This window comes from Otolemur garnettii, unplaced genomic scaffold, assembly GCF_000181295.1.
Source record: "Otolemur garnettii isolate 467f Iridium unplaced genomic scaffold, OtoGar3 scaffold00037, whole genome shotgun sequence".
Taxonomy (NCBI): domain Eukaryota; kingdom Metazoa; phylum Chordata; class Mammalia; order Primates; family Galagidae; genus Otolemur; species Otolemur garnettii.
The window spans coordinates 7681611-7696632 of NW_003852432.1; the positions used below are offsets into that span (position 1 = coordinate 7681611).

Here is a 15022-nt window from a genome sequence, read left to right on the forward strand (position 1 = left end):
CTCTTCTCCCTGTGTCTTCACGTTGCCTTCCTTCCCTGGGTCCCTCTATTCAGATTCGCTTTTCTCCGTGTGTCTTTTTCTTGCCTTTCTTACCTGTCTCTGTGTTTAGATTTGCTCTTCTTGTAAGAACATCACTCATATTGGATTAGACCCACCTTGATGATTTTATTTTAACTTAAAGACCTCTATAAAGACCCTGTCTCCAAAGACAGTCACATTTTCATGTAGTGGTGGTTATGAATTTCAGCATATGAATTTGGCGGGAGACACGGTTTGGCCCCTGACACCGACTTCCAAATAACTTATAGAGTAGACATGGCATCATCAGGTTGTACTTTTCCTGCCTGCTCATTCAGGGATATTCTGTGCACTTGCCTCAACCTAGTGGACACTGGGTTAAGCCTCAGTGACATTTAACACCTTAAAAAAATAGCTTTAAAAAATAAAAAAATGTACTTATTTATTTTAACACAGTCATTGGAGCATAGGCTTTGGAATAGTCTCTGCCACACACTGGCTTGTGACCCTGGGAAGTTACTTGACTCATTGAAGGCCTCCATTTATTCGTATGTGAAATGGTGATAGTATGTTCTAGAGCTTGATACAAGGTTAGCAGAAATGTTACTGTCTAATAATGGAATATTAAAGGAAACAAGAAAATGGCAAGGAGATATAGACCCTGGGAATGTCTTGGTATAATATTGGGTTTCCTTGAAGGCGTTTTTAGGAAAAGTTTTGGTACAAATTCAGTATCTTCTATTGATGAAAATGAAAGATGACTACGTTTTCAGACTTAATAAAATAAAAAAAGTTTGGCATTGAATATGATATTCTCGTTTCCAGATAAACCAGGTAAATGAGCTGTTCCATTCTAGATGGAGTTAGAATGTTCCAAGAATGTCCCTCTGTCATCCACACAGAAAGGATTTATGTCACTAGGAAGGGAGACAAATGGATTCTTCCTGAGGACAAGGACTTAAAAATACTTACTTGGCTATGCAATAGTTTATAATTTTTAGAAAGTGAAGTCTTTATGCAGCATATGTTTTTGAAGAATATTTGATTAATTATGGAATATATGTGATGTCAAATTGTATTTGACTTCATTTGTGATGTTTATAGTATATTCATAACTTTTAGAGCAAGTTACTAAAAGGAAAATACTAAATATAAAAAAGTTTATCAAATTATAGCATTAGTCATAGCTTTCAGTAAGTCATTTATAATATGCCTAAGATGATGTTTTTCTGTTTAAAAATTAAATATTTAAGCAAGTATAAAAGTAAAAAGTAATTTTCATATTTTCCTTGCTTCCTTTTGCATGAGAAGTTCAGATTTCTTCAAAATTCATTTTAGTGCAATTTTAAAATAGTGGTAGATTGAGATTTTTGTGATACAATGTTACTCTTGAAGAGTGTTTGCCCTATTGGGCTACCTAATAAGCAGTCTCTCAGGCAAAGTTCTTCTCAGTGACTGCCGGTATTTCATGTTTCTGATTAGAGCGGGAAGAGCAACCCTCTGTACTGAAAGGCAGAAAATTTTACATCAGTTAGTTGTGCTGAATATAATCTATGTATATCCTTAGACAGTGTTTCTAAACCTTGAGTAGAGAAAGATTTTGCTAATTTTTGGAGTAGTGAAATAAAGAAAAAAAATCTATAGTTTTTCTTAAATTCAACTTTATTCAAGCTAAATGTTCATTACTTCTGAGATTGTAATAGAATGATAGTTTCAAAATCTCACTCCATTGAATAAACATTCATTGGACAGACCGATGTTTATTTCTCAAAGTTTGGGGGCATTTTACTGGTTGAAGAATCCAAGTCTGGTGGCCTTTGTGATGTGGGCTTTGGTCGACACATTTTTCTACAGAGATTATCCCAACTTTTGGTTTGATATTTGACCATGTTAAGCGACAGACTGACTGATTGATTGACTAGTCGTTAGTGGCTGGAGGTTTAATGATAAAGATCTGACGTCAGCCTCTTTGTTCTGTTATTGGTGTGTATGTTAAATCTGTTACTGTGTAATCGCTTATAGAGGATCTCACAGTTGGAGAGTGACACATAATCGTGCCTGATTTGTGTTTTATGTGTTATAGGTATTTTCATTCAGCATTGTTTTATTATGCAGTGGTTGGCCATGGTATTCCTTTACTACATTTCTGTCAGCAGCATCCAATGTACACATTTCATGAGTTGATGATGGAAGTGAGTTTAGCTCAGGGAACAAAAATTTGAGAAATCTAACGTTTAGTCTCCTATAAATTAAGAAAATATTTTTATAGTTTCTGAGCCTGACCAGTGATTCTTTTGCAGTTTAAGTGCTGTGGAGTGGTGTATTTCACTGATTGGTTGGAAATGACAGAGATGGACTGGCCTCCAGATTCCTGCTGTGTTAGGGAATTCCCAGGATGTTCCAAACAGGCCCATCAAGAAGATCTCAGTGACCTTTATCAAGAGGTAAGGCCATAAGTGGTTAACTTATCGTGGATAAAAGTTTTCTTATAATAACTTTTAAATAAAGAATCAACAATCTGCTAGTGAAATTTTCCTTACATGTCTAAATATAAAAATTCTTAATATTTTTCTCTGGTGTGTGGAGGACTAGGATAAAGCTAAAAGTCAATATAAAAATCTGAAGACGAATAACACTGAAACAAAGGAAAGTGGGAAAAACCATGTTGTATAATTAACTGGATTTTGAACTGTATTGTCTAGGGCCAAGTTCTGTTGTCACCTCCTTGGGATCTTTTGAAACTGAAAGGCGTAGCATATGTGGGTAACTGTGGATATTCAGGAAACACAGGTTTGGAGTTCCTGAGCAGAATGTGTATTTCAGGCCTCCACGTAGACCAATGTATATTTAGGGGAAAAAAACCCAAAACAACTTGGTGCTACTCTTCAGGGCCCCCTGCTGGCTGAAGATCAGTGATGGTCAGTTTTAGTTTGCTTATTTAGTTTTGTACTCAGTGGGGTTAAAATCACTCCCGTGCCCAAGAAACTTGCATATTTGTGCTTTCAGGGAGAACTGATCAGAATCACCCATACTCCTTTTTAGCGGAAGTTTTCTGGATCTTATCATATGTGATCATTTTTAGTAGTGATTTTCAAAATTTGTGAGCAGCAAAATCCCCTTCTCAAATTAAATTCTAGAACTACAGTGTCCACTAAAATAGCCAATTGGTCATTTAAGTAAAAATTAATTGAGGTTAGGATGAATTAAAATTTCATCTCTAAGTTGCACTGGCCACATTTCAAGCACTCGACTGTCACTTGTGACTGTGTCTCCTGTAATGGACAATGCATCATTACCGAAAGTTGTACTGAGCAGTCTTGGTCTCGAATCGAAACTCAAAATGTAAACTAAACAGAAGGGAATCTGCTAAGACTGAAAAGCTGGCTCTTTCTCCAGATACATCCCTGGTCAAGTGTATCATAAAGCCCTGTTGAAAACCTCTGGCTTAGCATTAAAGAAACTGTTCACACTATTTATAATATAACTCATATATATATGTATATATATATGTGTGTGTGTGCACATACATACACACATTATGGCTATAAAGAAGGCAAATTTAAAATGAAACACATCAGGATTTGTAAAGCATGTGTTTTTATATGTTTCACAGTGACTATCTTAGGAAGTTACATATTTTTTCCTAGAAGTATTCTCTCAAAATATCTTTTACACTACCAACTGAAGTAGGTTGTAAAAACATACAGCTAATGTCTATTAGAAATTAATTTATTTGGATGTGTAACTAATTAATTAAAACAATGCTGTATTACCTATACAAGTGACCCATTGCATTCATATCTTAGATATCAGTAACTTGTGGCTGCTTAAGAAATTCTTCTTAGAGGACAAGAATATGTCACACTTAAGGATAGCCAGAATAAAATGCTGTGCCTCTGAAGACATCTCCCAAAGAAAAGTGTCAAATGGTTTTTGAGAGTTTCAGAATTCTGTTAGTTTCCTAGAGTTTCTATAACAGAGTAATACAAACTGAATGGCTTAAACAACAGAAATTCATTATCTCACGGTTTTGGAAGCTGAAAGTTCAAGCTCAAGGTGTCAGCAGAGTTTGCTCCTTCTGAGGGCCACAAAGAAGAACGTATGATATCTCATTTCTCTCCCTTAGCTTCTGATGGTTTGCCAACAACTTTTCCCATTCCTTGTCTTATAGAAATATCACCTTGATCTGTGCCTTCATGGCATTCTCTTTGTGTATGTCTCCAAATTTCCCTACTTTATAAGAACACTCGTCATGTTGGATGGTGGGCTTACTTTTCTCCAGTATGTTCTCATCTGAATTACATCTACAATAGTCCAGTTTACGAATAAGATCACTTTCTGAAGTACTGTTGTTAGGACTTTAACATGTGAATTTGGGGAGGACATAATCTAACCTACTGCAAGAATTATTGGAACAACTGAAGAATTCAGGTTATTTATTTTAAGATGATCAAAATAAATTTTGTAACCTTAAAAATGACTACTACTGAGAAGATTTGAGTTTGGATGCCATCATTTAAACATATTATGGTTTGTAACTTTTGGCTGAAAAGGAATATGCAAAGTATAGTTTATTGAACAAAAATTTGTTGGGTCAGTGTCTCTAGGTTCCGTAGTGCTACACCTTTTGTTCACTGGGTGAATCTTGGCTAGTGTCTGTAGTAGGAATAGTCAACGAACAAATGCAATAAGTCCTGTTAATCCAAAAAACAGAAAAGAGTACATAATATTTCTGAGATGGTGTTAGATACAAACATAATTGTGGAAATTCAAATACAGTATAAGTTACTATTTGACATTAAAAGAAAGCAGATTATTATAGTATAAATATAATTATAGACATGTGAATTGAAACATCAATTTTTCCAAGGTGGATTTAATCTATCTGTTAGTTTTTGGCAGTAGCAAGTCGATATGGAAAATTATTTGGCTACATACAGCACCACAATATAACAATTTCTACCTGCTTACTGAGTAATACTGACAAAATGATTATAACTAATTTTTATCATGAAAATGACAAAACATGAACTAATTTACCAGACATTCTTACAGCATCTGAATATAGACAAATTCTCTTCAATTTTACTATGTAACATTGTTTACTATGTTCAAATAATGTCAACATAATATTTGTAAAATGGCAGAAATCTTTAATAAAATATTAGCAATCAAAATTAAATAATTATATTAAACAGTAATACAGCCTAACCAAGTGGGGTTCATCTGAAGGTCAGTTCAACATCCAATAATCTAGCAATGTAATTGGCCATGTTAACAAGGTAAAAGAAAAAATAATCCTCTGAATTGATGTGGAAAAAGAATTTGGAAAAATTCAACATCTGTTCATGACAGAAACTCTCATTAAATAAGCAACAGAAGGAAACTTTAATCTAAAAGGGCACCTGTGAAAATCCTGGAGGTAACAATCATGTTTAATGATGAAAGACTGAATGTTTCCCTTTTTTTTTTTTTTTTTTTTTTAACATTTCAGAGTATTACATGCATACAAGTGTTTTGGTTACAGGGATGCCTTTTGCAGTTTGCATCAAAGTTATACACTGTGCCCGTCACCCAGATAGTGTGCATTGTATCTGTTAGGTGTGAATTTGCCCTTTTCCTGCCCCTCCCACCTGTCAGCTTTCCGTAGAGTTTGGCAACCAAGTGTGCACATGGTGTTGAACAATTAGTTCCAATGTAATAGTGAGTCCATGTGTTTGTTTTTCCATTCTTGTGATACTTCACTTAGAAGAATGGTCTCCAGCTCCATCCATGTGGTTGCAAAAGGTATTAGTTCACTATTATTTAATGGCTGAATGGTACTGCATGGTACACGTATATCACAACTTATTAATCTACTCAGTTACTGATGGGCACTTGGGTTGATTCTACATCTTTGCAATTACAGATTTGCTGCAGTAGATATGCCAGTGAAGGTGTCTTTTTGATGAAATGACTTTTCCTCTCATTTTGGGTAATGCCCAATAGTGGGATTGCTGGATCAAAGGGTAGGTCTACTTTTAGTTCCTTGAAGTACCTCCGTAAGACTTTCCATAGCGGTTGTACTAGTTTACAGTCCCACCAGCAGTATATACGAGAGAGTTCCTTTCTCTCTGTATCCACACCAGCATCTGTTGTTTGGGGACTTGTTTATAAAAGCCATTCTCATTGGAGTTTGGTGATACTTCATGGGGGTTTGGATCTGTATTTCCCTGATGATTAGAAACACTGAGCATTTTAAAATGTTTATCATTAGTCTATCTTGTTTCGTAAAACTTCTTTTCATGCCTTTGCCCACTTTTTAATGAGGTAGTTTGATGTTTTTCTTGCTAATTTGCTTGAATAATTTGTAGATTCTGGTTATTAGCCCTTTATCAGATGTGTGGTCTGCAAATATTTTCTTCTATTCTGAGGTTGTCCATTTGCTCTGTTGATTGTCTATCTCCCCAGCTGCACATAACTTTTAATTTAATCAGGTACCATTTGTTTTTGCCATTTGTGATTGCCTTTGGGGTCTTCTTCATAAATTCTTTGCCTAGGCCAATGTCTATAAGAGTTTTCCCAACATTTTCTTTTAGAATTCTTTTAGTTTCATGAGTGAGTCTGAGTGACGGGTGAGAGGTGAGGATCCTGTTTCAGTCTTGTATAAGTAGCTATTCAAATTTTCCAGCACCATTTATTAACGAGGCATTCTTTCCCCTGGTGTATGTTATTGCCTGCTCTGTCAAGGATCAGATGACTATATGAGGATGGTTTTGTATGTGGGTTTTCTGTTCAGATTCATACTCTACATCTCTGTTCTTGTGTCAGTACCGTGCTGTTTTGGTTACTATAGCCTCGTAGCTTGAAGTCTCATAAAAGATAGCTCCTGATTTATCCTTTTGCCTAAGGTTGTTTTGGCTTTTTGTGCTCTTTTCTAGTTCTGTATGAAGCATAGAATTATATTTTCTAGATCTGTGAATAATGACATTGGTATTTTAATGGGGATTGCATTGAATCTGTAGATCACTCTGGGTAGTATAGACATTTTAACAATGTTGATGCTGGCATTTCGTGAGCATGATATATATTTGTTCACATTCTCTATGGTATCCTTCCCTAGTAACTCATAGTTCTTCCTGTGGAGTTCTTTTACCTCCTTGATTAAATACATTCCTGGGTACTTTATTTCCCTTGTTACTACTGTAAAAGGTGTTGACTCTGATTTGATTTTCAGCTTGACTTTTGTTGGTATATAGGAATGCTATTGATTTGTGTGCATTGATTTTGTAACCTGAGACCTTGTTAAATTTATTTGTCAATTTCAGGAGTCTCTTGGAAGAATCTTTGGAGTTTTATAATAGTTTAAGATCATATCATTGGCAAAGAGTGATAGTTTGACCTCTTTGTCCCCCTTTGGATACCCTGATTTCCTTCTCTTGTCTGATTGCTCTAGCTTGGACTTCCAGCACTATATTGAACAGAAGTGGTGACAGTGGACAACTTTATCTATCTGCTTAGATCTACTCCAGATCTAAGCAGGAATGCTTTCAGTCCTCCCCACCCCCATTCAGTATGAGGCTTGCTGTCAGCTTGTTGTATACGGCTTCTATCATTTTTAGGTATGTTCCATCTATGTATATTTTGTTTAGAGTTCTTATGATAAAAGGGTGCTGAACTTTGTTGAAGGCTTTCTTTTGCACCTATTGAGATAATCAGATGGGCTTTGTTTTCCCTTCTTCTTATGTAGTGAATCACATTTATTGATTTCCAAATGTTGAACCATTTGTGTATCTCTGGGATAAAGCACACTTATTTGTGGTGAATTATTTTTTTGATGTGTTTCTGAATTTAGTTAGCTAGAATTTTACTGAGAATTTTTGCATCTATGTTCATAGGGATATTGGCCTGTAGTTGTCTTTGTGGGTGTGTATGGCCTTTCCTAACTTTGCTTTCAAGATGATATAGGGCTTTTAGAAAGAGTTGGGGAGGATTCCTTCCTTTTCAATGTTATGAAATAATTTCGGCAGTATAGGTACCAGTTCCTCTTCGTAGGTCTAGCAAAATGAAGCCTGTGAGACCATTTGGTCTGGGACTTTTCTGTTGAAAGATATTTTATTGCTGCTTTAATTTTTTTTTTATTTGTTATTGGTCTGTTTAGGAGTTCTCTTTCTTCCTGATTGAGCCTGGGAGGTTATGTGTTTCCAAGAATTTGTTCACTTTTTTAATGTTTTCCAGTTTATGTTCATAGAAACCTCATATAGTATTCAGAGATGATATTTAGTATTTCTATGGTATCAGTTGTAACATCTACTCTTTAATTTTTGATTGAGCTTATTAATTTCTTTTCTTTTCTCTTTTTGCTTAATCTGGCAAGAGGACTGAAATTTTATCTTTTCAAAGAACCAACTTCTTGTTTCATTAATCTGTAAAATTCTTCTGTTATCAATTTCATTTAGTTCTTCTCTGACCTTAGTTATTTTTTTTCTTCTGATAGGATTGGGATTGGCTTACTCTTTCTTTTATAATTTATAGAGATGATGAGATTGTCAATTTGTCATCTTTCTTTTTTTTTTTTAATGTAGGCATTTAAGGCCATGAATTTTCCTCCTAGGACTGCTTTGGTTGAATCCAACAGATTTTGATGTATCCTCCTTGCCATTTAGTTCAAAGAACCTAAGAATTTCATCTTATTTTCCTCTTTGACCCAATAATCATTCAGCATAGGTTGTTTAACTTACATAACTTTGTGTAGAATTGTTTCTGTTGGCATGGATATCTAATTTTATTCCATTGTGTCTGAGAGAATGCATGGTATCATTTCATTTTTTTTGAATTTTTGAGACAAATTTTGTGGCCTAAGTTGTGATCAATTTTAGAGAGTGTTCTGTGTGTTGATAGGGAGAATGTATATTCTATAGTTTGGGGGTAGCATGTTCTGTAAATGTGTGTTAGGCTCATTTGCTATAGAGTCTCATTTAAGTCCTATATTTCTTTATTTATTTATGCTTGAAGAATTTGTCCAGTTCTGTTAGTGGGATATTAAAATCCCCAGCTATTACAGTGTTGCTGTTAACCACTTTGTTTAGATATAGTGGAGTTTACTTTATTAATCTGGGTGCATAGCTGCATAAATATTTAGAATTGTTATGTCTTCTTGTTGAATTGTTCCCTTTATTATTATATAATGACCATCTTTGTCTTTATTTATATTTGATGCTTTGAAGTCTTATGTTATCTGATATGAGAATGGCTACCACAGATTTCTTTTGGTTTGCATTTGCATGAAATATTGTTTTTTTATCCCTTTACCTTGAGTCTGAATGAGTTCTTGTGGATTAGATGTCTTTCTGGGAGATGGCAGATACTTGGCCTCTATTTTTCTTTCCATTCAGCTGGCCTATGTCCCTTGAGAGGGGACTTTAATCCATTCACATTTATTGAAAACATTGATAAGTGTGGAATATTTCTGTTCATCCTGTTGAGTAAAACTTTATTGTTTTGTTTTACCTCTTGAAACCCTGTGCTATCTGGGCATTGAACTTTAGCATTTGGATTATTTTACACTGGTTGGTACCTACTGTGCTGATCAGTATATAATACAGATCTGAGTATTTGTGGTCTTCACCAATCCCCTCAACATTTGCTTGTCTGAGAAAGTCTTTTATGTATCTGTCACATAAAAAATTTACTTTAGCAGGATACAGAATTCTAGGTTGGTCATTACTCTCTTTGAGAAAACTGAAGATAGGCCTCCAGTCCCTTCTGGTTTATACGGTTCATTTGAGAAGTCTAGAGTTAGTCTGTTGGGTTTTCTTTTGTAAGTTACCTGATCCTTTTGCCTTATCTTCTTATGGTTAATAGGAGTCCCTCTTTCATGTTATCTTTGACCAATCTGATGACTATATTGCTGGTGATTGGCTCTTGGTAATGATTCTCTCAGGAGTCCATTGAACTTCAAGAACCCGAATGTCCAGATTTCTGGTAAGACCTTACGAAGTTTTTCTCACGTATTCCCACAAATAGATTTCCCAGCCTTTGTGGAAAACATCCCTTTTCTTCTTAACTCTCAGGGTTGTTTATGATTCTTTCCATAATCCCATATTTCTTGTAGGCATGCTTTGTTTCTCTTATTTCTTTGTTCTTTCTCTTTGACTGACCAGTTAATTGAAAGGTGTTGTCTTCTAGATCCAAGAGTCTTTCTTTTACCTGTTATCTAGCCTTTGTTTTTTAAAATAAATCATGTACGTTGATTTAGCTGTGTACATTAATGCAGTCATGGGGTATAGTGTGCTGGTTCTATATACAATCTGAAATATTTTCATCAAACTGGTTAACATAGCCTTCATGTCATTCTTAAAACCTTTTCACACTATGTTTTATATTTCCTTGAATGAATTTTTTGTTTTCAGAAGTTCTGCTTAATTTTTTTAATAATTTCATCTCTGTAGTGAATTTTTCATTCATTTCCTGCATTGTTTTTGTGGTTTCTTTGTGTTGGCCTCTGTTTTATCTTGTATTTTATTGAGATTCCTTGCCATCCATATTTGACATTCTTTATCAGTCATTTAAATATTCTTATTTTGGTTGGTTTTCATTGCTACACAGTTATTGTTTTCTTTTGGGGGTATTCTTTCACTCTAGTTTTTTGTTTCTGGAATCCTTTCACTGATTTCTTCTCATCTAGAACAGCTGTTTCTTCTTATTTTTGGTTTAATCTCTGAGAAAGTAGGTGGTGCTTTGGGTGATACTCAACCACACTCTGTAAGACTGAGTCAGTAAATACTACAAAGGATGTAGGAAAATTGACCCCCTGTCAGTAGATGGTGCTTAACAGAAGGAACAAGCTAGAGTATTCTTTTAAGGTACTGTGACTGGCTCTAGTCCCTCAGGCAAAGCACTTGATTGTTCCAGGTCATGGGCAGGGCCTTGGGACTTCAGATAAGTCCTTATTCTCTATCACATCAGAGGTGGGTAGAGGAGTGCATCTAGGCAGGGCTAGGTTGGGTGAGTTTGCTGTCAGGTTCTACCAAAGATGGCAACATTTCTGTTTCACCAAGGGTCAAAATCTGTTCCCATTTTCTAGGCAATGTTGCCAGGGAAGGGCTGAAGTGGCCTCACCCAATGAGAAAGTCTGCCTGTGGATGCAGTGCCTTCTGAGATTCACAATCTGGCATGCTGGAGCAGGCCTTGCTCCTTTCCCTCACAATGGTAACGTAGGCTGGGAGGTGGTGGGCCCAGGATCCTAGCCTGAGCTGACAGCATGGCCCTCTTGTGGGGTGAGGAGTGCTCCTTGAGCATGCTTTGGGCAGACCCACACTACATTCTCCCCCTTGTTCTGCCTACATGATGCCCTCCCCTCTGAGACTAATTCCCAAATCTCCCCTCTGTGCCCCCAAGCAATGCAATCAAGACTTGGGGATATGGGATCTGGTCTGTGGTCCTGTTCCCAGGTACCTGAAAATGAATCCCTGACAATGCTAGAGAGAGGTGTGCTGGTTCTGAGTTGCCCACAGGGTACCCAAGAAGGTTTGATGTCCCTCTGTCTTGGGGCATGTCCATTCTGATGGAGTTGCTGGGGAAGTAGCACTAGGGAGGACCAGCAGGCAGGGAGTTTACAGTTGGAGCACCACTCAGCCCTCTGAATAACTGGTAGAGGAAAGGTATCAGGCCCACTTCCTGTGTAACCTTTGGCATGGAGGCTTAATTGCCTCCCTCATCAGCCATGAGTGGAGGAAAAAAGAGGAGAAAAGAGTCTAGATTGAGGAAAGCTGGCACTCTGGACATGTCTGCCTCTTTGTCTGGGTGGCTGCCGTCCCAGAATGTTCAGGTACTGGAATCAACTGATCGCTTTAGAACCACACTTAACTCCTTTGGTTCCTACAGTCTGGGCAGGAGTGGGAAATGTCTGTGTGGGAATGAACAAGATGATCTCTGAGGAGTTTGAGCCCCCTGGGTGCACAATGAGTAGCAATATGGTGTCTGGTGTGTCAGCTCAGCTCTATGGAGATGACACGTGCCTAGCAGCCTCACTCAGAGCCTGGTGCTCTGTCCACAAGAAGTTCCCAGCTCACTGGCAGCAGCAACTTCTAGACTTATGTGGGCAGAAGGTCTTTCTAGCAGCTCAGAATTTGCTGACTCTCAGGATATAAGGGAGGGAGAAACACACCGCTCCCTCTGCCCTTCTCACTGGACTCCACGCCTCTCGGGGTTGATCTCTGCTAATACCTTGTTCCTTTGTGTTCTGCTCTGCAACTTCTTCCCATGGAGTTTCCTGAAGGTTCTGGCACCCTTCCCTCAGAACAACACCCGATCTATGTTTATCTGTTTGCTCATTTTTTCTTTTCTCCTTCTGACTGAGATGCTATGGCAGCTGGTGACTCTGGTTAGCTATTAGGCCCACAATTCATTTCTGATATTTAGTCTTCTATTATTTTTCTCTAAGATGACTAATTTATAATGGATTGCTTTACTTTCAGGATGTCTATAATTGCTTGATTCAAGAATATTAAGTTTGAAAGGAGCCATACAATTGTGCATGTGCGAACTGATTACCCAGGTTATTTTGAAAGTTTTTTCATATTTTCATCAACAGATTTTCAAGAGTAAACTGCCACTGTCAGTGAAGAAACATTGCTTAGACACAGACTTCTGGCTGAGAAGGTTCATTATATTAGAGTCATCTGCTTTTGCATTTTACAATTAATAACAGATGCTGATATTGGTAATGATATAGTACATAATTATATGCATAGTTAATTTACAAAAGGGGATCATTTAGTAGTTTATGGCATAAGCACAATTACATTCATAATTAAAAATAAGACTTAATTTCACTTTGCCCTAGAGAACATATGTTTCCTAATTGCAGTGTGTCCAGAGACCATACAGTAGGAAGAAGAGATATTTAGAAGGAGAAACGAGTGAGTAATAGCTAGAGGTATTTGGGATGTTTATTTTGAAGTTCAAAGCACTGGAGTGAAGGTAGTTTAGATGTCTTCAAATGTTTCAAAGTTCATAATTCAGAGCAGGAACTAAACTTATTCATTGTTGCTTCATGGGCCAGAAGTTACAGGAAGGAAATTTTGAATCAATAGAAGGAAGGCTTTGCTCATCAAAATCTGTCCAATTGTGTGAGACAGGTTATCTTGTAAAATAATGAGTGTCTCATCACTAAAAATATTAAAGTCGAGGTCAGATAACCATGTCATTGGTGGTGTAGAATGGATTTTTAAATTAAAAATGAATCTGGACTCAATGAACTTCAAGGTTCCTTTTATCTTTCATATTCTGTAAGCTCTGAGATAAGAACTGGATTTCTTTCTGCAGTCTTTCTTCAGTAGTCTGAAATCAAGGAAATAAATCATTCTCCACCATCTGGTGGCCTGTATGGTCCCTGACCCAATAATATTTTATGACAAATTTGAAACCTGTGAAAAATGACAAAGCAGAAATATAGCAAAAATTACACATTTTAGAAACATTCCCGTCAGAGGTATTAGGTTTGGCACACAGCTCCTCAAATATCTGTAGTAAGCTACACACTTGTATAAAACTGTAGGTTTAAAAATCTCAGATGAAAGCATCTCTGACCCTCACTTTGGTTCCATCATATTCATTCATTTGAATGTTCTGTGATTACCTACTAGATTCCATATGCTATTCTAAATGCTGGGGATATCGTGGAGAATGTTGTAGACAAAAATCTCTCTCCTCTCATATGATTTTTATTCTAGTTAGGGATACAGACATTTAACAAGAAAAAATGCAATGAAAAATAATTTCAGGTGGTGGCAAGCGCTTTGAAGACTCGAAACAGTACAATGTACTAGAGAAAGGCCTTGTTGATGAGGGAGTAACTGAGGAGAGGTTGTTAGGAGTGTGCTTCTTAGGAGGTGATATTTAACTGCAACCGGTAGATGAGAAAGAGTCAGCCCAGCTAAGACCTGGGGAAGAGTATTTTTGGTCTGGGAAGTACATAGTGAAAGACCTACCCTTGGGAGTGAGGGCCCATGATTACTGCCTACCTGCTTCCCTTTCTTTGGAATTGTCTGGGTGACTACAATCTCTAAATGGTAGGCAGAAGACTTGGCCTCAGAAAAAATGGCAGACTCAGAATTCGTAAAATACAGGTCTGTACTGTGACTCTTTCTCTCTTGCCTGCTAAGTTTCCCATCATATCAGTGACTAAAGTGCTATGTCTAGACTTACCTGAAGAAGAAGAACAGAAATAAAAAATAAAATAGAGGAGTTATGTAGAAAATAAATCTTTATAAAGCTGGGACCTCCACCCTCCTTCTCACAGACCTGGGCTCTTCTTGGATGAGCTTCAAGGGAAGAGTGAGACTGCTGAAATTGTTTTCAATATTTTATATGCATTTTTCAATATTTCTTGGGATTCCAACCTTAAAGCACGAAGAGCCACAGTTGGAGGGAAGAGCTGACAGTGCTTACTCTCTCAGATTGGAAATGAAGCATAAACGTCCCCTCAAAAGGACTGAAATGGCATTTTGCCTCTCTGTATGCTACCTTAAGAAAAATAAATGGAAGTAAACAGACTCACAACAGGCCGTACTTCAAATAGACCAACTCAAAATGTAAAACACAGAAGGACAGAAAGTCAAGTAAAATTATTTCTAGGCACACATTTCTTGGTTTTGTATTTGGATAAGTAGTATTCCCAAAGATTTAGGTAAGGTCTGGACTTGTCCTTCACAAGCTCTATGCCTTTGGGATACTTTTCCTTTAGACAGACAGTCCCCAGCCCCTACGCTGTGGATCAGTACTGGCCTGGGGCCTGTTAGCAACTGGGCTGCACAGCAGGAGGTGAGCAGTAGGTGAGAGGGAAACTTCATGCCTGGCATCACCACCTGCACTCCACCTCCGGTCAGATCAGCAGCAATATTAGATTCTCATAGGAGCGTCAACTCTACTGTAAACTACACACGCAAGGGGTCTAGGTCGTGAACCCTACTGTAAACTACACACGCAAGGGGTCTAGGTCGTGAACCCTACTGTAAACTAC

The 15022-nt window shown here is 37.1% G+C and overlaps 1 protein-coding gene across 2 annotated transcripts in view; it reads left to right on the forward strand.

The window, feature by feature from the left end:
- The window catches only part of TSPAN12 (tetraspanin 12), an 83532-nt gene that overhangs the window by 53413 nt on the left and 15097 nt on the right, over window positions 1-15022 (forward strand). For both annotated transcript variants that reach the window (XM_003789788.3, XM_023513224.1), the window contains one exon: window positions 2319-2462. In XM_003789788.3, the coding sequence (XP_003789836.1) occupies window positions 2319-2462 (144 nt within the window). The remainder of the gene's footprint in view (window positions 1-2318; window positions 2463-15022) is intronic.